We start from the raw sequence: 23,854 nt of genomic DNA on the forward strand, positions 1-23,854 counted from the left end.
CAGGAAGGAAGACTACAGGGTGTTGGTTTGTAGCCCTCTTGGGAGCTTCCTGAGTATTATCTGAAACTGGCCCCTGTACTCAGAGGACAAGGAAAGACTGAACACAGAAGCAGGCCACTCCAGGTCAGCAGGTGGCAGTTTTAATATTAGCAAAGGGAAAGATGCTTATCATAGGAGGCAGCAAAATGAATGGATTTCTGCACCCATCTTCCAAATCTTAGAAGTTTATAAAGAGGCCCTAACTGGGCTCAGTCGTGTATCCTATAGGTAGGCTCAACACCACATCACCATCTCAAGGCTACGTCCTTAGAGCAGCCTCTGGCAGTGGAAAAGGCAAATGGGACCCACATTCCCAGGAGATGCTGAGGAGCCTCTGAGTGCCCAGGCCTAGCTCATGGGTCACATGTCTTTGATGATGTTCCCCAACACAGGGTAGCATCATCATGAGAAGATAGCAGTTTAGCCAAAGTTTATTAGAACATGGACACTAAAAGCTTAAGGAAAGTCTAGACAACTTACCAGAACCTCTTAGTGGAAACGTCTCATTTATTGAAGACTGACTACCAGTTAGCGTAAGTATTTCATTCAATTTGCATAATAACCCCATGAGTTGAGTGTTATAACCCTTGCTTTACTAGTGAAATTCACAGGGGTTAAGTGACTTGTCCAAAGCCACAGAAAATTCTAGAAAGAGGCGCCTAGATGGCTCAGTCAGTTAAGCATCTGCTTTTGGCTCAGGTCATGATCCCAGGGTCCCAGGATCAAGCTTGGCATCTGGTTCCTGGCTCAGCAGGGAATCTGCTTCTCTCTCTGACCCTCCTCCCTCTCATACTCTCTCTCTCTCTCTCTCTCTCTCTCTCAAATAAATACGTAACATCAAGAAAGAAAGAAAGAAAGAAAGAAAGAAAGAAAGAAGAAAGAAAGAAAGAAAGAAAATATGAGGAAGTGAAGGTGGGGTTCACATCATCTCTCCAATCTCAGGATCCATACCATGCCACCTTCCTTTCAGGAAAAATGCTTGTTGACTTTTTTTGGTTGTATGCACAGTTCAAAGCAGAAAAACATGATGTCACCTTTTGAGATACTCGTATCAGTAAAAACTTGAAAATGAGGTTAAAAATTAATCAGCAGAGTCAAACCTGGGCGCTCTGCTCTGAGGATGCAGGGCTGGACCTGAGGCTGTCTGACTACCACGTGGCTCATTATTTATCCTTGTGAAACTGTGGAATTATTGGAAAGGGAGGAAGGGACAGAAAATTCTTCAAGTAGCCTTATAGTCTAGGGCTTAAAATACTGGTTTAATGGTGAAGGTAAGTGCTTTTCTTCTTTTTGGGTCGGAGGATAATTACTAATCAATCAGAGATCCATTAAAGGGAAGGAACAGTCCGAAGGGGAGTCAGAGGAAAATCATTAACAGCAGTTTAAGGATTCCCACCTGGAAACGGTTTCTGGTTCCAAAATGAAGAGACTTTCTGAAACATGCAATCAATTCAATCAATACTCTAGAGAAAGGTTTGAGAGGCCACCAGTGCCAATGGACACTGGGCAATGATGCCTTCTCTGAGGATTCTGTATTAACTGTGACACCTTGATAAGTTGGATGGGTTTCACTGTGGGATGAAATACTGGATCAGAACGAACAAGGTTTGGGGTTGGAGGCTGTGGCAAATGAGTCTTCTCAGATTTCTATGTATATTTGAAATTGTCTCTCAAGGAAAGGAGAATATGAAGTCATGATTAAGATTAAGGGCAAGAGGGGCACCTGGGTGGCTCCATGGTTGAGCATCTGCTTTCAGCTTAGAGCGTCATCCTGGGGTCCTAGGATAGAGTCCCACACCGGGCTCCCCGCAGGGAGCCTGCTTCTCCCTCTGCCTATGTCACTGCCTCTCTCTCTGTGTCTCATGAATAAATAAATAAAATCTTAAAAAAATATTAAGGGCAAGAAAAACATGTATGCTTGTAGAGCTCACCTCATTTGTTGCCCTCATTGGACAGCTCAGGAGAGGTACCCAGAGAGATTAGTATGATGGTGCTATGGTGGGAAGCCCTAGGTGAAAACGTTGTGAAGTTGCCTTCTCCCAACCTGCCAGAGAAGGTCCCTAGTCCAAAGCACAGCTGGGCTCTTCTCCTGGAAGAGAAACCTAAGGTTGGAGGAAAGGCCCACAGGCACTCCTACAGATCTCCCGCTGAGCTGAGCTGTGAGTCCCGGGAGGCAGTGACCCAACTACACTGATTTGAGCGTTAGCCTGCTCTCTAGGATCACCCTCTATTGGTGCTTGATACACTTTTTCTTTTCTTTTTCTCATGATTAAATCCATTAGTGAATTGACAGCCTGACATAAATGACCTACTGGAATAACCAGTCTTATTTCAGCACTACTAATCTTTCAGAAAGGTAGACAGGTGATAAAAAGGGCCCTCAGTTTTAGTAACATGGAAGACATTGCTTCTTCCTGAGTTCTCTGATGTTTGTAGCAAGATACATCCCTTCTTCCCCCATTTCCCAAGGTCTCATTCAGAGAAAACTTATTTTATTTTATTTTTTAAAAGATTTTATTTATTTATTCATGAGAGACACAGAGAGAGAGAGAGGCAGAGACACAGGCAGAGGGAGAAGCAGGCTCCATGCTGGGAGCCCGATGCGGGAGTCGATTCTGGGACTCTAGGATTATGCCCTGAGCCAAAGGTGACACTCAACTGTTGAGCCACCCAGGCGTCCCAGAAGAACTCTCTTTTAAAAGGAAATGTTTGAAACCAATTGAACAATCGATCAAAAGCACGTCTACAGGAATGTATTTTATTTCTTGTAAATCTGTACTTACTAACCTGAGAGGGTCATAGTGCCAATCTTGACTGTTGATTATTATTGCTATTGTTAATATCAATAACATTTATGATACATATTTTACATTTAGAAGGCATGCATCATACCTTTTTTTTCCACTCACAACAGTCCCATGAAATAATATCATCTCCATATGTGCTGTTTTTTTCTATTTCCTATTCAATTAAAGCTCGGGTAGCTGATGAAACCTGCCCTGGTTTACTCAGATTGTGAATGGCACAGAAAAGTTTGGTCCCTGGATGCCCTTTGAACTGCAGGTTCATACTCTTCAACCACATGTAACATTTACTCTGAGTAAACTGGGGGACTTGGCTAACAGAGATGATGCAAGATGGGCTGAGGATTAGGAGAAATCTAAGCGCAATAGAAAGACTACTATAACAAAGTAGTGAGTTCCAGATGGAGGCAAATAGGAAAAAAGCCCTATTCTTTTGCTTGTGTATAAGCCATATTGTCTACATTATTAATTTTATATAAAATACAATTCTATACTGTATCATCAAATTATTTTTAAAAGAATTTTCATTGAATATTCAATTTTTCTATATTTACTTACAGCTTTGACACTGGGACTCACTAGTTTTTAGAAGTGTCACCCCTGAATGGGCAGGTCCTTAACAGTGTTTATGACTGGGCTCAGACTCAACCCACTGTCTCTGAGTGCTAGTCACAACAGGGCTGAGACCCCATCATTTCATATGCTTTTGTGATTATGTTAGCAAAATAGTTTCTATTACTACATCACTTAGAGACTCTAGTTTAGAGTGATTTGTGATATCTGCTCAATTTCTCTATTTGTCTAATGCAAAGGAAGTAGGAAATTAACAAGTGAAATCAGCAACTGAGGCAAAATTCAAAACAGTGTGTGAAATCATGAAAACTATGATAACGATGATGACAACAGGTGGAGGGGGAAGGACGAAGTGAGAGGTTTGTGATATAATTCCACCAAAAAAAAAAAAGGAAGAAAAAGTCATTTTTATTCTCTTAAAATTCAAAGCTCCACTTGAAAGTATTTTCATCATCAAATTTTGTTCTGGAATAAATGATTAAAACCATTTAAAGTCATATAAATCCCCCCTGTAGAATACCTCAAAATGAAACTACCATATTGTGTTCTAAGCTGAGCTTAAAATATGAACATAAAGGGAAAGTAGTGTTAACAGATAAGATAAGCACCAGTCTGGGCTTTAGGAGACCAGGTGCTGGCTCTGTAAACTGAGTGACTTGGTGTCAACTCCTCAGATTTCTGCACAGCAGTTTTCTCATCAGTAAGTTGAATGGTTGGGCCAGAGGATCTCTGAGCATCTTTCAGCTCTAGAGTTCAGATTGATTGGAGAAGTTGCTGGGAAAGCTGTAAGTAGAGTATGGATACTAGTAGCTGCATGTACAGATAAGAAGTTCCCTTCAGGTAAGTCTTGGGGAACTCACATTAAGGGAAATCAGATAGAAAATGGTCCAAACTCTGGGTAAACTAGGTGTCCATTCCATTTTGCTTCAGCTAGGATCTGGTGAAAAGCACTGAATCAGACTCCTGATATCATCCAGAAGTTAGCAAGATTCGAAAGCCATCCACAGCAGGACAAAAGTCAACATGTTTCCTGGTGCTGACCTTCTCTTGCTTAGCAGCTGGGCATTTATTTAGGTCCAGGTAAATAAAAAAAGAAAATTTCAAAACTTAGAGGGGGAAGTCTTATTCTTAGAATTCTAGAGACATTTGGCAAGCAGAAAGAAGGTTATCCTGTCTTTGCTAATGAAGGCTAATTATCATTCTTTCAAATTAGCTTCCTCTGGGTATAAAATGAGTATCTATGATTTGTTCTAAAAAAACAAATCACTAGGTGGATCTGAAAAATCATAAAGAATAATGTGACCACCAAGTTCTATAATGCAGAATTAGCCACTGCTGGCATTTGTATGAATCTGCTTCTTTTTCTGTGGATATGCAGGTATCAACACAAGCACAGCAACTGCTTTGGACACTAGAGTATCCACATGTTGGGGACATTATTTTAATAATGTCCATCATAAGGATCAATTAACATTGACTCACTAAAAACCTTTTTGTTAGGTTAATTTGTCTCCAGTATTAAGCTGTAATAACTAATACTGCAAAGAAACTTTGGATAAAACTCTTCATCTTATCATTCCTTATAAGCCTCTATTCTAAAGTCACAGAATATGAACATACCTAAGGGTGCAGATATTTCTCATTAAATTGATGTGCAGAAAGAATGCAGAGTTTTGAGTGATGAAATATAAGCATGATATATTACTTATAAAGTCATAGAAGCTTCAATTTAGGGATGGCTGCAAAACTAACAGTATTCTGAGAATAAGGATATCTCCTAAAAGAAGTAAGTATATGTATCTGCAAAGAGAGTTTGATCAGTGTACAGATATCAAATTAAACATGTCCACTTGGGGATCATGAATTCTCTTTTCCTGTCAAAATAACTAGATTTATTTGTAATTGTAGCAGAAAGCCCCACTCAATGTAATTTTATAGATGGTTTTCTTAGAATTCTAGATATGTTTGTGTGTCATGTTTTGGATTGTTGTTTTTCCCACAGATAAAAACCAGTTGTGGTAAAAGAGATTCAGGGCAGAGGGAAAGTCCACCACAGAGTGTGCCACCACTTCCCAAAGAAGCCAAATGGATGAGAAGTCTTCCACCAGGAAAGGTAAACCCTCCCCTCCCCTCCCCTCTTGTTTGCAGACTACTTTAATGAAGAGTAGACACTTGCCTCCAAGGTTGTTCTTTTCCTTTCCCTTCTTGTTTGTTTGTTTGTTTGTTTTTTTAAGTCATGTCACCCATTATGAAAACTCAGAGTAAACTCAGTGTAACATTGGACCAACTCTTGATTTCGGCTCAAGTTAGGATCTCAGGGTCCTGGGATCAAGACCCACATCAGGCTCTGAGCTCAGTAGGAAGTCTACTTGAGGATTCTCTCTCTCCCTCTGACCCTTACCCTGCTCTCTCTCTCCCAAATAAATAAATAAATTTTAAAAATATGTTGTTCTTGTAGCATATTGAATACTCATCCAGTGCCATATCACTTACAAACTCAGTAAAAATGGTTCTCCACATTAGTTTTTTAAAAGCTGAACACATGTGCAGGCAGAGTCTAGTGACACACAACAAAAATGTTTCTAAGTGAACATCACACTAAGGAGTCAGTGGAGGTGTTCACTTAGGCATACTCTCTCTCAGATTAAAGATTTGATTAGCTTCCTTCAAAAGCAGTTATCCAAATACAAACATCCAAGCTTTGTGGTGAATAGATACGTAAAACAGATAGGACCTCTGACTTGCAGCTGGGTGACTTGGGTTTTGTCACTGGCTTTGTCATAATTTCCCCCATTCATTTGATTTTGGGAAAACATGACTCTTAGATTTTCCTATAGTTACAGTCTGCTTCCCACACCTCCAGAAAAAGTCATATTTGCTTTACTTGACTGTAAGATCCCAGATTGATTTTCTTACAGCCAACTAAATAATATGACAAAGGAGCATTATAGTCATGGTTTTTTTGGTGAAAAAGGGCAGTAGAGCTAAGTGAGGTCTCTGATGTCTTTTTCAGGCTTAGTCATGGGAGAAGTGGAAAACGGTGGCCTCAGTCAGGATGCTCATTGTGTACTTTCATATCGTCCTCTAGGTCCAGAGTTCTGTTCATTACGCTATGGACTGGCTTTCATCATGCACTTCTCAAACTTCACCATGATTACCCAGCGTGTGAGTCTGAGCATTGCAATTATTGCCATGGTGAACAGCACTCAGCTGCATGGTCTGCCCAATGCCTCCACAGAAGTACCTCTTGCAGACACCGTCAACAACCCCAGCAGATCTATGAAGGAATTTAATACAGAGGTAAGTAATTATCATGGAGAATGGTGCTCTTTGTTGAGAGGGAAAACCCAGTTTGAACGGAAGGATCTTGATTCTATGCTTTAGAGAAGCATGAGGTGCCAATGACAAACTAAAACAAGACTGGAATTTTGTTTTTGAGATATTGCTTACTTCTGTGATAAAAATAATTCATCATTGAAATTGTTATGATTACAAGGTGGGGAGACTATAGAAAAAAAAATGTGAAACCGTCTACAAAGGAACAGAATATTAGGTGTCTTCCATGAAAAACTTGGCACGGAGCGCGCCCTTCTGCCAGATTCTATGTAGATTTCTGCACCTTTCATTGTCTTGGGGCCATTCTGCAACTCTCTAAGTTCTGTATAACAAGTAGTAATGCAAGAGACTTTTGCTCATAGCTCTGCAAATGATTTTTTGTCCTGTGGAAAATCAACTGATACTCTCCTCACTTGCCCCTCAGTTGAGTAAGCCAATTTTGCCATATATTTAAAATCGAATTCAGCATTAATTCCTACTTCTGTGTCTTTGAATTCCCTTTGGACCAGTTGTAACATCTTACCAATTTCCTCATTGATTACTGAGATAATAAAAATCTTTATAACAATAGCATATAAGAATCATGATTATATCCTATTTTTAAATTTTTCCTTTAAACTATCATTTACTGTACATTCCTAATGTCACCCTTGTATTTCACGATTTTATTGCCTTGGACCCAGCTTATTTATTTGTTTGTTTATTTTTAAATTTTTTTTTATTTATTTATGATAGTCACAGTCTCTCTGTCACAGAGAGAGAGAGAGGCAGAGACACAGGCAGAGGGAGAAGCAGGCTCCATGCACCGAGAGCCCGACGTGGGATTCGATCTCGGGTCTCCAGTATCGCGCCCTGGGCCAAAGGCAGGCGCCAAACCGCTGCGCCACCCAGGGATCCCAGACCCAGCTTATTTAAAATGACCTCTCTCCCTCCAGTCTTTTCACCATCATTCATTCTATGCATTCAAATTCTCATGCTTAATGTTCCAGTATACCTTCGAGTTGCCAAACTTCTTTCTTGATGTGCTATGTTCCTCCAGAATCTGGTCTCTCTTCTCAGCACACTCATATCTACTATCAGTGGCCCAAGGAAGGTCTTTGAGCAAATCAGAGCCCTGATTAGTTTCTCCTCATTTGATATCATTTCAAAACTGACAAGTTCAACTTTTGCTCCTCAATAAAAATAAATTTTCCTATTTCTTTTTGTACAAATCATAGTCATTCTTCAAAGGATGGTTCAAGTATTGCCTCCTTCCTGGGACCTTTGCAAATTGTTCCCCCCCTCTTCTCAAACTTCCTGTTTTACTGATGTTTGTTTTATCCTCAAACTTGAATTCTGATGTGAAGCATATATCTTTCATTATTTATAGTTATTATAAGTAGATAAAAATAGTTCATTTTCATATATTTTTTTGTTTCTTTGCTTCAATTTATAGCATGATGCCACATATCTACTTGGCTACCAAAAATTATTTATTGGCTTGCATAATGAGAATAATGTGATTTTATCAATGTGCAGTATGTGTTAGGAAGTCATCTCTCCCAGGGCAGACCATAATTCCTAAACTTGATTTTAAGGCTGATTTTGATGAGAGTTTAGTAAAGTTGTCTTTTTCTAATTTTTGAAACAAGAGTCAACATGTTACCTAACTTCTCCCAGAAGCAAATAGTTAAAAGAAACTCTCAGACAAAATATCTCCCAATGGCTTTTTATTATTTATGTCTTCCTATTATGTATTTCTTAACAGTTCCTTCTTCATTTCTTTTGTTTTTACTCTCCCTCTGAAAGAAGCAGAGTAGGGATATAATTGGTTGTTTGTTTGGAAGAAGTGGGATATTTATTAGGTAAAAAAAATATAACTGATGAATCACTAAATCACCTCTGAAACTAATAATACACTATTTGTTAATTAAATTGAATTTAAATTTTAAAAAAATTTTAAAGAAAATAAATAAAATTTTTAAAAACAAACAAACAAACAAATACAGAAAGGTGGATTTCTATACTAGAATCCCACCAACCCCAACCAGCACTGGTTTTAAAGTAGATTTTCCTAACAGAACTTCTCAGCAAAGAATTTTCTTTTTTTCTCCCACCCAGGCCTCTGTCTATGAATGGAGCCCAGAGACTCAGGGTATCATCTTTAGCTCCATCAGCTACGGGATAATAGTGACTCTGATCCCAAGTGGATATTTAGCAGGGATATTTGGAGCAAAACAGATGCTTGGTGCTGGTTTGCTGATCTCCTCTCTTCTCACCCTCTTTACGCCATTGGCTGCCGACTTCGGAGTGATTTTGGTTATTGTGATTCGGACAATCCAGGGCATGGCCCAGGTATCCAGCAACTTTCTCATTCTGAGTGTGATACAGGTGCCTGAATTCTACTTGAGATCAAAGATCTTAATAATTTTCATTTTAGGGAATGGCATGGACGGGTCAGTTTACAATTTGGGCAAAGTGGGCTCCCCCACTTGAACGAAGCAAGCTCACCAGCATTGCGGGTTCAGGTAACGATGTACATGTGAATTACAGCTTTGCAATCTGCTTAGCCCCAACACATCTTTCCTTCTCTGTGTGGAATGTTTTAGGGGGAGGGAGAAAGTGGTACCAAGAAATTTAACAATGTGAGAAAATTACATAACACCTGTGAGAGAAAGCCCCTGAGGATCAGAAACAGGAGACCATTGTGAGCTAGGGTGGTCAGAAAACCATTGTCGGAAAACATTTAGACCTTGAATTGGCATAAATGCAAAAAGTTCAAATAAAATTAGGGGTGCCTGGGTGGCTTACTGGGTTAAGCGTCTGCCATCAGCTCAGGCCTTGATCTCGGGGTCCCAGGATAGAGCCCTTGTTGGGCTTCCTGATCAGCAGAGTCTGTTTCTCCAGAACTCTCCTCTGCTCCTCCCCCACCTTGTGCTTGCTATCTCTTTTTAAAGATCAAGTAAACTTATACAATACTTACTTGATGGTGTATAAAAACACTATTTTAGCAAAGCTATACATGTGAGAATTAAGACTATCAGATTTCACAGTGTAAGGAGAGAAATCAGTCTGAAAAGTTGAGTTTAAAGAGCCCACCTGACCTTGAGTTCTTTGCTATTCCAAGCTAATCTTCACAGCAACTGTCTGATAATTAGTTATTTTTTAAACTCTCATTTTACAAAAGAGGGAATTAACATATGCAGGGATTAAATAAATTGCCCAAATATGAATAGCAGTAGGTGGTAGAGCTGAGATCTCAGCCCAGACAGCTTGGCCCCAGAGTGCACACCCTCTCTTGCCCTGCCTTCTGCCTCTCCACTGCATGTGATCAGATCACACCAAGGACTCAATTACTTTATCACTGCCATTTGCCCCAACTGGTAGCACTGAAAGTGTAGACTTGCAGAACAAAAGTCAGGTTTCTTTAAGGCTTTCACTCAGAGCTCCAATGCATGGCTGCATCCTAAGATTTTTACTCCAAAGCAGCCCTGCGTTCTGGCTCCTTCCATTGCAGTTGTGCTGTCTTCTTTGTTTATAAATGCTCTCAGCCAGTTTTCCCTCTCCTCCAGCTTTGTTCCCTGGTGACCTCTCTTCCCATCAAAGCTGTTATCTCCTTAAAGCACAGTTAAGGCATTTTTGCTCACTTGCTTGGACTCCCATGTATTCCTCCATGATTGCAGATAAAGACTGGTCTCCTTATTGTGTGGATACAAAGACGGACTGCCATCTGGTCCCAGCCTGCTTTTCCACTTAGCATACTGCTGTAAGCAAGGCTCATGTCACACCACCTACAATCTGCACTTCACTTCTCTCCGGCCCTACTTTATGGGCCCATTTTCCTGGAAGGTCCTCTACTTCCAGCTTCGTTTACCCCAAATACATTCATTTCACTGCTTAGCTCATGTAAACAATTTGTAAGTCTCATTGTCAGTTTTAACACTCTCCTCATGTATACATCCATAGCATACTATAATAAATCATTATAGCTGTATTCCATATCCTCCCCCCCACCCGCAGAGTGTAAATTGAGACCCATTCAGGGAGTCATGAAATCAATGTAATAGGTCAAAACCAGTATTTAAAAACAAAAGTGAATAGAATAGAGTAGAATAGAACATAACAGAATGGAAAATGTTGGAGTGCGTTGCACATGGTGAGTCTAAGTACTAATTCATGACACTTTTGTTTAAGGTTTATGTATGTGTATCTATTTGTATACATATGGTGTTGCTGTGTAAAATGCATTTCTTATTGTGGGTCTCTATAAAATATGTTCAAACTCCAAGGTCTATATTATATTTATAAAAGTGAATTTTGCTCATGCTTTTCTCTCCAACGGGACTAAAGGCTTCTTGAGGTCAGGGACTATGTCTTATTAATCTGTGTAATTTTCCTTCCCTGTCAACCTTGTACTGCACCCTGCCAGAATGCAACTCTAATTATAAAGAAATACTGGTGGCTATGATTGTAGAGAAATACTGGTGGCTATGATTGTCATACTGGTGTATGACAAAGTAAGGGATTTGTACTGGGCTCATTGGTGTTAAAGAGCCACTCAAGTGTCAGGAGGCATACTATTATTATTTATCAGTTCTAAGTACTTCACATGACATTATTGGGAGAGATCTGTGAGCAGGAAGAGAGACTCTCCTCACTTAGTAATTTGCCTCCTCTCTGTTGAGACAATGTCCAGGGAGGCCACTCAGTCTCAGCCCTTTCCTGTTTTCATAAGTGCTTTTTTGTCCCTCTTCTCTTCAGGGGCAGCATTTGGGTCCTTCATCATTCTCTGCGTGGGGGGACTAATCTCACAGGCCTTGGGCTGGCCTTTTATCTTCTACATCTTTGGTGAGTCACTTCCCTTATAATCCCAAACCCTCTGTCTGCTAGCCATTTGGTTGGATGCCCACATTACCTGTCACCCATTACCATATGAGAGAAAATGGCCATTACTGAACAGAAGGTGACAAAGAACGTTGAAGATTGGTAGCCCCCTGACTCCAGTCTAAGAGATGAGCTCTGTGTGGTGTTGACTTTTGAGGATTTGGGAGTGTAGTGTTCCCCTCCCGCCCCAGGCATCTTCTGTAGAATCTCCACTACCACCTCTAAAATACTAGATCTAGTTGCTCTGTGGTTAAAATGTCAGTGTCACCAAAAGTTGGTGAAACACACATTAAACATGTCTTCATATTTTATTGTAATTACTATTTCTCTTAATCTATTCTCTACTAGGTGATGCTCTTAATCTATTCTCTACTAGGTGAATCCTACAAAGCTCGATTTATTTTTTTTTATTATAAATTAATTTTTATTGGTGTTCAATTTACCAACATACAGAATAACACCCAGTGCTCATCCCGTCAAGTGTACCCCTCAGTGCCCGTCACCCATTCACCCCCACCCCCCACCCTCCTCCCCCTCGACCACCCTTAGTTCATTTCCCAGAGTTAGAAGTCTTTATGTTCTGTCTCCCTTTCTGATATTTCTCACACATTTCTTCTCCCTTCCCTTATATTCCCTTTCGCTATTATTCATATTCCCCAAATGAATGAGAACATACACTGTTTGTCCTTCTCCGGTTACTGTGGCCAAGTTCAAAAAGGGCGTTGCCTGAGTTCTTCTCTGGGATTTTGATGGAATCTTGTCTCACATTTAGATCTTTCATCTATTTTGAGTTTATCTTTGTGTATGGTGCAAGAGAGTGGTCCAGTTTCATTCTTCTGCATGTGGATGTCCAATTTTCCCAGCACCATTTATTGAAGAGACTGTCTTTCTTCTAGTGGATCATCTTTCCTCCTTTATCGTATATTAGTTGAGCATAAAGTTCAGGGTCCACTTCTGGGTTCTCTGTTCTGTTCCATTGATCTATATGTCTGTTTTTGTGCCAGTACCACACTGTCTTAATGAACACAGCTTTGTAGTACAACCTGAAATCTGGCATTGTGATGCCCCCAGATACGGTTTTCTTTTTTTAAAATTCCCCTGGCTGTTTGGGGTCTTTTCTGATTCCACACAAATCTTAAAATAATTTGTTCTAAGTCTCTGAAGAAAGTCCATGGTATTTTGATAGGGATTGCATTATACGTGTAAATTGCCCTGGGTAACATTGACATTTTCACAATATTAATTCTGCCAATCCATGAGCATGGAATATTTTTCCATCTCTTTGTGTCTTCCTCAATTTCTTTCAGAAGTGTTCTGTAGTTTTTAGGGTATATTTTGAGAACCATTTGAATGGTAAATGGTTCTCCAACCTTTTATTTTCAGGTTGTAGGTGTCCTTCTGTCTAAAATGAGTCTCTTGTAGACAGCAAATAGATGGGTCCTGTTTTTTTATCCAGTCTGAAACTCTGCGCCTTTTGATGGGGTCATTAAGCCCATTCACGTTCAGAGTTACTTGAACTTCTTCTTAAAGGGGAGTTTTAAGAGTCCCCCTGAAAATTTCTTGCAGAGCTGGTTTGGAGGTCACATATTCTTTCAGTTCCTGCCTGTCTTGGAAGCTCTTTATCTCTCCTTCCATTTTGAATGAGAGCCTTGCTGGATAAAGCATTCTTGGTTGCATGTTCTTCTCATTTAGGACCCTGAATATATCCTGCCAGCCCTTTCTGGCCTGCCAGGTCTCTGTGGAGAGGTCTGCTGTTACCCTAATATTCCTCCCCATGAAAGTCAGGGACTTCTTGTCTCTTGCTGCTTTAAGGATCTTCTCTTTATCTTTGGAATTTGCAAGCTTCACTATTAGATGTCGAGGTGTTGAACGGTTTTTATTGATTTTAGGGGGGGATCTCTCTATTTCCTGGATCTGAATGCCTGTTTCCCTTCCCAGATTGGGAAAGTTTTCAGCTAGGATTTGTTCAAATACATATTCTGGCCCTCTGTCCCTTTCGGCGCCCTCGGGAACCCCAATTAAACGTAGGTTTTTCTTCCTTAGACTGTCATTTATTTGCCTTAATCTGTCTTCATGGTTCTTTAATTGATTGTCTCTTTTTTCCTCAGTTTCCCTCTTTGCCATTAACTTGTCTTCTATGTCACTCACTCGTTCTTCCACCTCGTTAACCCTCGTCGTTAGGACTTCTAGTTTGGATTGCATCTCATTCAATTGATTTTTAATTTCTGCCTGATTGGATCTAAATTCTGCAGTCATGAAGTCTCGTGAGGCCTTAATGCTTTTTTCTAGAGCCACCAGTAGCTGTATAATGGTGCTTCTGAATTGGCTTTCTGACATTGAAGTGTAATCCAGATTTTGTAACTCTGTGGGAAAGAGGGCTGTTTCCGATTCTTTCTTTTGAGGTGAGGTTTTCCTTCTAGTCATTTTGCTCAGTGCAGAGTGGCCAAAAACAAGTTGTATTGGAACCCGGGGAGTATCACTGGTCCGTCCAGCTGGTCTTCTGGGGGAGGGGCCTGCTGTGCTGATTTTCAGGTGTTAGCACTTGGGGGAGCTGCTCAGCCCCTGCCTGCTGCAGGGCTCAGCGGGGGTTGTTTACCCCGTGGGACCCAGGGAGGGACAGCAGCAGTTGCTATGGCAGCTCTGGAAGCCTGGATTCAGCCTCCGCAGGAACTACGGGGCTCGGGGCTCTCGGCTCTCCGTCCGCAGGGCCTGGAGGCTCCGGGGCGGGGCCGCTGATCTGCTCAGCTCGGGGCAGGAGCGTCCTCACTGTCCTGGGCCCTCCCGGCCTCTGCTTGTCCCGGGGGAGGCCGGATCCTGGGCTGTGTCCCGGCGCCCTGTGCTCCGGGGCCTGCGCTGTGGGATTCGCGCTCCCGCCCCGCAGCCCCCTCCGCAGAGCCGCCGCCCGGGCCCCTCCAAGCTGCTCCGTCCCGCCGTGCGCGCTGCAGCCCTTAGGGAGCTCGGCGCACTCTCCCGGGGCGCAGGTGTCTGTTAGTGTCCCCGGGAGCCCGAGGGCATCCCCGCTCTCCTGGGTCCTGCTCCAACTCCCTGCGAGCCCCTTTCCGCCCGCCCGGGAAGGTTGGTGCAGCTCCTGCTCCTCCGGGACGGGGCTCTCCTGTCCTGGGGACACTCCCCCGGCCTCAGCCCGGCTCCTCGCGGGGCCCCTCCCCCTTGGAGGCCTTTTGTTCCTTTATTTCTTTTTCCCCGTCTTCCTACCTTGATAGAAGCGCGGACTCTTCTCACTGTAGCATTCCAGCTGGTCTCTCTTTACATCTCAGGCCGAATTCGTAAATTTTCAGGATGGTTTGAAGGTTATCTAGGTAATTTGGTGGGGACAGGTGATTTGGGGACCCTGCTCTTCCGCCATCTTGCCCCTCCCCCAAAGCTCGATTTAAATACACCCTTCCTGAGATGCCTTGGTGGCTCAGATAATTAATTGTCTGACTTTTGTTCTTGGCTCAGGTCTTGATCTCATGGTCATGAGTTTGAGCCCTGCATTGGGCTCCACAGTGGTGGTGGAGCCTACTTAAAAAAAATAAATGCATCTTTCCCTAGGGAAAATTCCAGGGCTTATCCCATCAAATTCAGTCTTTAACTTCTTCAAATGACAGATCTCAGCAATGAGATACATTTCTGTTCTGTTGTTTAACCAAATGATCTCATTCAATATGGTTCTTGTTTGTATGACTCTCTCATTAATGATGTTAATCCCAGGTCATTTTGATCCATACATGTTAATTAGGTACTGTCAAGAACTATGTCTTCTGGAAATCCATAATGAATGTATTGTTTGAATACAAATAATACTGTCTTTTGCAAATGTGCTAGAAATTTTGCCTTGTCACATTGATTTTCTGGCAGGTTGTTTCATGTATGTATGACTACTATCTCCTTCAATCCTACTCAGATCTTCCAAAATAAGACAATAATGAATGTAATAAGAAACTGCTGCTAAAGTCACATAACATTATAAATGAGTCCTAAGAATAGTTAACCAACTGTGCAATGGTATGTTCATGCTTATGTTCTCTCCAGAGGGCTCTGACATTGACAAGTGGCACTCTGTATCTGAGAGGTGGTATCTGGAGAGTTTTAGTTAAACGGAGATTTGTAGCCTTCTGGCTCAGTCAGTTAAGTGTCCAACTCCTGGTTTTGGCTTAGGTCATGATCTCAGGATCCTGGGATGGAGCACTGCATCAGGCTCTGTACTGAGTGCAGAGTTCGATTAAGATTTTCTCTCTCTTTCTCCTTCTGCCCTTCCGCTGTGCTCTCTCTCTCAAATAAATAAATAATTTTTTTAAAAAAAAGAGATTTGTAAAAGAATTGAAATAAAGAACTGGGAAAGTTTAGTTCCTTATGGTGGCATAACCATGAGTTGATATGTGTGTTTTGAAGGGAACAAACAGGTGCCACTTCGGAGGTAACTCCTTTCCCCCAGCACACAAATCTATTCAAAAATTAATTGGATCTCGGCTTCCCAGGTAGCATTGGCTGTGTCTGCTGTCTCCTGTGGTTCACGGTGATTTATGATGACCCCATGCATCACCCATGCATAAGTGTCCAGGAAAAGGAATACATTGTGGCCTCACTGGCTCAACAGGTACAGTGCATCCCCTCTACCTATGGACCATGCAGAGATCCCCAGGGTGGGGGTGGGGCTGAAGCACTCTCAGGCCTGTTCTAACCCCACATTGATTAGATATTTCCTTTCAGTCCAGTTCTCCCAGACGATCTGTCCCCATAAAGGCTATGGTCAGATGCCTACCACTTTGGGCCATTTTCACGGGTTTTTTCAGCCATTTCTGGTTATGCACCATTATTATAACATACCTACCAACGTACATCAGCTCTGTGCTCCATGTTAACATCAGAGATGTGAGTATACTTCTGGTACTTCTATGAAAACAATAATGGCAATAAGGAGAAATCGTTCCATGCTGCCTAGAGCATTCTGGCCTTGTACATAACCACTCATTTAACCTTCACAGTGACCTTGTGAGAGTCATGGTAATGATTCCTATTGTCCAGACATGGACATGGGACATGTAGAGGTAAGTCAATGTGCCTTGAATTACACAACCACTGAGTGGTAGAGTCGCTGCAGGATCTATGTTCTGACAACACTGAGCAACATCACCACATCAACCAATCCTTCAATGTCCCTTAGAGATTAATATTACTTTTCTATAGAGACCAGTGTAATACCATGGAACTGGCCCTCTTACCTGAGGCAGTGTTCTTCTCCTGTGGAAAAGGATGCTAATTTCCTAAAAACAACCTACCTGGGGTGCGGGGGGCATGGGGAGCATGGTTGCCTGTGGAACTGATAAACATTGGTGCTGTATGCTCATCTACAGTCACTGTATGTGTTTCCTCCCTTCAGAGTGGGGTTCTGTCCTCCCTGCCTTTTATTGCTGCTTCAAGTTGTACGATTCTAGGAGGCCAGTTGGCAGATTTCCTTCTGTCCAGAAATCTTCTCAGATTAGTCACTGTACGAAAACTCTTTTCATCTCTAGGTAAGAATAGGTGCAGGTTCTTGGTTAACTAATCCATTTTTCCACATATGGTCTGAGAGGGGTCCTAATGGTGTGTTTCATTGTCTAGGCCTCCTCCTTCCATCGCTATGTGCCGTGGCCCTGCCCTTCGTGGCTTCCAGTTACGTGACAACCATTATTTTACTGATACTTATTCCTGGGACTAGCAACCTGTGTGATTCAGGGTTCATCATCAACACCTTAGATGTTGCCCCCAGGTAAGGCCTTTACCTGTTTGTTCCCCTCACCCAAACTCTTCCGAGGTGTTAAGCCTCAGCCTTCTTCTTGCAACTCCTTCTTGTTATGACATGCACAAAATGATAGTACAATGATGACAAATAACTAGAAATGTCAGTACATGCCATGACCTGTGCCATTTTTAGAACAACAGTTCCTAATCTTGCCCAGTAATCATTTAGATATAAAGTTTTCCAAGCTTCCCCCCAACCAGAGATTGAATTGTGTGTTCTGGGAAATGGTCCACACATGTGTGTTTTGGAGAAGCTTCCAAAGTGTTGATAATATCAGCTACCACATATGTATGCACCTGCCATGAGCCAAGACTATTTGATAGACATATATCAACACATCTAATCCTCACAACAGCATGAGGTAGGCCCCATTGTTATCCTCACTCTAAAGGGGAAAATACTGAGTCATGACAAAGTTAATGGACAGGCCTAAGGTCACACAAAGGCAGAGCCAGGCACTTTGGGTTCAAACCCAGGCACTTTGAATGCACTGCACAAATGGCTTACCTTGCTGAGCAGCCTCAGGATGGGGGTGGGGGGTGGATCCTGGGCTCCCCAGAGACTGAAGTGGCCCCTGGTTGTTGATTTGGCAGAGGTGATTTCAGGGTAGGCAAACAAATATTACTCCAAATGTTTCTAGGTAAATGAAAAACCGCATTAGGCAAAATGCCTTTGCCTATGATCATTGAACTGCATTAAAGTTGAATTGCTGAAAAGCCCCAGGCAGCTTTCTGTATAAAATCACGTGTAAAATCATTGGCCCACAGGTATGCAAGCTTCCTCATGGGAATCTCAAGGGGATTTGGGCTCATCGCAGGAATCATCTCTTCCACTGCCACCGGATTCCTTATCAGTCAGGTTGGCCAGTTTATTGAACGTCTGCAAGTGGCAGGTATTGTTTTAGGCACTGGGGACTCACAGCAGGGCCTCTGCTCTCCAAGACTGTGTGGTCAGACAGAGATGGCAAGCACAGATGTCAACACGATCATTCTATTCACAGGGGACTCGAAATGACACTCTGTTAGGTCAGATTTCCCAGGGGAAAAAAAACATAAGCCAAACTTCTAAAAATTAATGGATGTTACATGGATAAAACTGAACAGTTTAGGTAGAGAGAACAGCATAGGTGGCTCCTGGAGGAACAAAAGCATGAAACAGTTGTGGGTTATGACCAGAGTGAGTGATACATGGCAAGGAATGGTAAGACATGAAGACAGAGGAACAGAAGGGAAAGATTATGAAGAGCCTGCTCAGATTAATGCTAATTAGAAACAATTACAAAATGGAAACACAAAGGGTCCCAAGGCCAGTTTAAATAAGGAGATGTGAGGTCATGATGCCAAGAGCATGGCTGTGAGCATGGGCCATGAAGCTCACTCAGTGTGAAGTGTGAGCTGGGAGGACAGAAGATAAAGCAGAACCAGTCTGTGGTGGCAAGATGACAAGAGTCAACTTATAAAATTTTTATTTTTAATCAAGACTTGGATGCTTAACCAACTGAGCCACCCAGGAACCCCAACTTACAAAAAAGTTTTATTTCATTTTTAATACCTCTTTATGTCATCTAGTTTCCAGTTTCATTTTCAACCAAAGTGCTAGGAATCCACTGTGACTAAAATGCCAGAAATGAACTATGACTTACCAGGGCTGGGGGAGGAAGAGCATTCTGGCCAAATACAACTCACATTGTATTGAGATGCCCATCCAAAGGGCATTGGTGCTGACGTCAACAGCCAAAAACAAAACTAAACAGAAAACACAAGGATGAGACCTTAAAAATGTCATTTTAGGCATAATTTTAAATGAGTAATGTGATATTTTTGTGAATGTTGGGATCCAAATTTCTAGAAATTTGCATAAGTTAATTCATTTTGGTTTAAAGAAAAATCTATCTCGACCTAGAGCCCAATGTTCATTTGAGTCGTTCTTTCTCCAATAATTTCACAAAATCTTCTTCAATAACTTAAGATGTTAATGGCTATTTCATATTGCCCCTGCTATACTTAGACATCAATATTGCAACGCACAAAATGGAGGATTTCTAGAGCTGGTGGGGAAGAAGCTGTGAAATTGATAATTCTGTGTTTTCTGTCTCCAGGATTCTGTGTCGGGATGGAGGAATGTCTTTTTCCTGTCTGCTGCTGTCAACATGTTTGGCATGTTTTTTTACATCACATTTGGACAAGCAGAAATCCAAGACTGGGCCAAAGAGAAGACCCTTACCCGCCTTTGAGGATACTGAATTGCAAACTTAAATGCAGTACTGACTGTTAACTTTTGCAACGTTTTTTTACGTATCATCATTCTTCATATTCTTGGCCATAGGCTCGGCGGTTCTCAACTCTGGCTGTGTGCAGGATCTCCCTGAGGAGTCTCTAAAACACAGGGTTGATGGGGTCTGCTCGCAGAGACTCTGAATGAACTGGTCTGTGGGAGAGCCCTGTTGCCACTAGTTGTTAGACACTCTGCCGGGTCTCTAACACACAGCCACGGTCGACAACTTCCACACACAGTTGAAACGTCAATTCCTGTTGCCTTTGAAGTTTTCCTCTTTGGAAAGTATTAGATGAATAAAAATCTATGTGAAAATAATCACTTATAAGTACCTTCATGGGGGTGATTATGGACACAGAGAAGATCTGCTAGGAGCTATAGTCATATGTTATAGAGCTCAGCATGGAACAGAAATTTGAGGCTGTAATCGACAGAATTCACTTTTTTTATTATTTGTATACATTGTGTGAAATATGGATGTTTATTTATGTGGTTAAACCTTATTAAAATTCACATGCCAAAATTAAATATATAATTTTCAAATTATTTAGATTAGGATTATTTCCATCAGGTGAAACAGATATCTACTTATCCTTAGCTTCCATGGGATTAAAGACTGGGAAATGACCAGACAGAGATTAAATGAATGAGGTTAACTAGAAATCAAAGGCTAGAAAAGGCAGAATTGAAAAGCTCAAGGAGGTTGGGGGGCAAGATGGGGACTTCCAGAAGATACAAGGAGATAGTTTGGACCATATAATGAAAACTGAAGGGAGACAACAGAGGTGCTTTCAAATGAAATGATGATTTATAAGGAGAATACTGAAAGTATAACAAGATGGATGGAAGCATAGACTGATCTCCCATACCAGAGAAGTTACTTTTTTGGGATTGAGAAAAATCATTTGACCTCCTTCCTATTTTCCCAGGACTCAAATAGTCATCATTGTCTCCAACAGGAATTAATTGTGGTTCCTACCTCTCAAAACACATCCTCTAGGCTGTGAGAGCTGACCCATACACAGATCTGATGCCAATTTTGCTGCAACTGTTGTAGAAGAGAAATTCCCACCATCTTCAAAAGCCCCACACAACCACAGGGACCTAACCTTGGGATAACCTAGTGGATGAAGACAATCTCCTAATCCAAATCCAAATCAACAGGTATTTTTGAGCAGGTGTTTCAGAGAAAACAGCTGGCCAGGCTCTAAGGATGATGCTAAGATGAGAACACTCTGGCTCTGTTCTCTGGTATTTAAAATATAAAGAGGAAGGGACTTTGCAGAGAACAAAAAGAAGAGGAAAATAGAAGAGTCATATAATGGATGGATAAATCAAATACAGGAAAAAATAATTTAAAAAATGGAAGACAACCCAACAGAATCATGGGCCAATGTCTCCAGCAGAGACTTCATGAGAGAGAAATTCTAAGTGGCCTAAAGATATAAAAGGTGGTCAACTTCACTAGGCAATAGAGAAATGAAAATCAAAACCACAGCAAGATAGCACCACACACTTCAAAAGGATGGACAGAGAAAGTGAGAGAAGAGGGAAACAAAGATTGGCAAAGGTGTAGAGCCACAGAAACTCTTGCCCCTTGTGTGTGAATGCAAATTAGAACCTCTGGAAGCTGTTTGGCAACCTCCCCTAAAGTCAGACATAGACATTCCAGTGGCAGACACTTAGAAATGTCCCTACACATTCAGAACAAGATGTGCAACAATGTTGGGAGTAGCCCAACAGGAAACAACTCAATTGTCTACCTAGAGAAGAACAAGAAAATACATAATGGCTTATTCCCACAGCAAGGAGAGTAAGAACCTCAGTATACAACACCATGGATGGATCACATGGATGCAGTATTAAGTGAAAGAAGTTGAAAAATACCTTCTTTCAAGTGCTTGCATCAAGGTTTTAAAAACAGACAAAACTAGTTTATCCTCTTAAAAATCAAGTTAGGAGGGGCAGCCCTGGTGGCTCAGCAGTTTAGCGCTGCCTTTAGTCCAGGGCCTGATCCTGGAGTCCCAGGATTGAGTCCCACATCGGGCTCCCTGCATGGAGCCTGCTTCTCCCTCTGCCTGTGTCTCTGCCTCTCTCTCTCTCTGTATTTCTCATGAATAAATAAATAAAATCTTTAAAAAAATCAAGTTAGGGCTTCCCCTCGGGTAGGGTGGACATAAAGGAGGCTCCTGGGTGCTGGTATCTCCTATTACTTGGGTGCTAATCACATGGTGTTTTTCCTTTTGGAAAGTGTACATGTATGTAGATAAAAAGTAAAACATTTACCTAAAACAACTTCAATGTTTCCTTCATCTCAAAGCCTCTCTTCTCTCTTCTCCTTAGGTTTGATAAATGGAGTGGGCAGGAAGGAACCACTTTCATGTTCTTCCTGGCCTTTCTCCTCATCCTTCTCCATGGGACCCTCCAGCGTCAGAGCAGAAGGGAAGTCAACCAGATGATCAGTGCTGTCACCTTTTGGATCAAAGTGTAAGTTTGCAAACAGCAACATAAATGAGATCAGACTTTTTCCTGGAAGCGTCCAGTGCCTCGGAGGTAAGAACAATGGCTGTACATGCCCAGGACTTTCAGAGCAGTTGCTGTGATTGATTCCTGGCAGACAACATCTCTGTGTCAGGGACTTTGTACTGTTCCCCATTTCGTGGTTTGAAGAAGGGTTACCATTTATGTTTCCCAGGGGCATCAGAATAGGCACAATTGTGAGCTGATCGGAAGCATCTCTAGTCATCCCCTATTCTCTAAAGAGCTTTTTCTAACATTAAGTCATGTGAATTAATTCACTTTTCTCAAATTGTTTATTGATATCTAGCAATTATATAATCTGCTTTTTCTTTTTTGACTTAAATATTATGAAGTATATGAATACATTTCTTAATGCTGAGAAAACTGTACCTTGCGTATTCTTATGATATACCATCAGATTTCATCCACTAATAGTTTATTTACGCCTTTGACTGCCCTATTGATATATGACATTGGTTCTGAATGCACATATTTTTTTCAGTTTTAAAATGTTTTATTTCACAGGTTGTAAAAAAATGTTTATATGTACAAGACTCAAAGTAAATAGAAAGGCAGCTCTCAATCACAAATGGATGAGACAGGAGTCATTCAAACTCTACTCTGGAAGTCTATTTAAGGAACACACCTCATAAATACTTTTAACTATGCCAAGTTCTGGTTTTTATATCAGATCTGCAAAATAGGACACTGTGGTCAAATTTTAAGATTGGTAAAGTCAGTTTGAAGCTGCTCATATACAGAGTACAGGTTTCACTACTACAAAGAGAAGATGTTAACTAACAAAATAATAGTCCTCAAAGATCTCTTTGTCCCCATGCTCATACATTTGTAATCTAATTTTCCTTCTTGTAGTTACTCCTCAAATTATAGTCATTATGCATTGAGTTCCCTATGCATCTCACCCATCTCCTTTATCTCAGCCTTCTCATACTTTGCCATTCTGTTCTTTCTGGAAATAACCAGCACAATGATTCCAGCAATAACTGCTAGTGTCACAACCACAATCTGGATATGAAGCTTACTCAGAATTCAAGAAAATAATGAGAAAAATTAGAATGGAAATTGTATTATCGATTTTATTATCTGAGGGCTTAAAAGCATTGCTTATAAAACTATGTAGGTTAAAAATTATTGTGAGGAGACTCTGGATAACTCCCTCTATTACCTTCATGGTTATGAGCCAGTGAAGGGGTTTTCTATATTTTCTTCCATAAATTTTAACAATTTATTTTATCTTGGAGAATCATTCATTTTATATCTAATTTAAAACATTTTGCAAGATATTGAAATATTTTATCACCTTATCTTTTTAATAATATTTTCATTTTTTCCTATATCTGAGCTATGAGCATCTTTGGGACTTGGACATGAGGCATGTGGGCTTTCTTTCTGCTTCATCAGACCACTTAGTGATTTATTTATTTTAAAGATAGTTGTCTTTATTAAAAAACATTTATCTATTTATTATTTAGTGAGGGAAGGGCAGAGGGAGAGAGAGAGAGAGAGAGAATCTCAAGCAAACCCCCCTGGCAAGTGCAGAGACTGACATAGGGCTCAATCTCATGACCCTGAGATCATGAACTGAAACAAAAACCAGGATGCTTAACTGACTGAGCCACTCAGGTGCCCCCAAGATAGCTGT

The 23,854-nt window shown here is 41.2% G+C and overlaps 1 protein-coding gene across 5 annotated transcripts; it reads left to right on the plus strand.

Moving 5' to 3' along the window:
• Positions 1 to 1,225: 1,225 nt before the first annotated feature.
• Positions 1,226 to 20,223, plus strand: SLC17A2 (solute carrier family 17 member 2). 5 transcript variants are annotated; one of them, XM_055322234.1, is made up of 13 exons: positions 1,226 to 1,310; positions 4,347 to 4,496; positions 5,419 to 5,529; positions 6,505 to 6,716; positions 8,853 to 9,086; positions 9,172 to 9,259; positions 11,493 to 11,579; positions 16,094 to 16,212; positions 16,326 to 16,487; positions 16,996 to 17,128; positions 17,217 to 17,364; positions 18,165 to 18,289; positions 19,496 to 20,223. In XM_055322234.1, exons 3-13 carry the CDS (start codon positions 5,502 to 5,504, stop codon positions 19,669 to 19,671), a joined length of 1,512 nt encoding a protein of 503 aa, XP_055178209.1. In that variant the 5' UTR covers positions 1,226 to 1,310; positions 4,347 to 4,496; positions 5,419 to 5,501; the 3' UTR covers positions 19,672 to 20,223. The 5 variants fall into 5 exon arrangements, with proteins under 5 accessions (XP_055178209.1, XP_055178213.1, XP_055178211.1 ...); XM_055322238.1 differs by having other exon boundaries at positions 18,165 to 18,255; XM_055322236.1 differs by having other exon boundaries at positions 4,351 to 4,496.
• Positions 20,224 to 23,854: the final 3,631 nt, after the last annotated feature.

This window comes from Nyctereutes procyonoides, unplaced genomic scaffold (assembly GCF_905146905.1).
Source record: "Nyctereutes procyonoides isolate TBG_1078 unplaced genomic scaffold, NYPRO_anot_genome, whole genome shotgun sequence".
Taxonomy (NCBI): domain Eukaryota; kingdom Metazoa; phylum Chordata; class Mammalia; order Carnivora; family Canidae; genus Nyctereutes; species Nyctereutes procyonoides.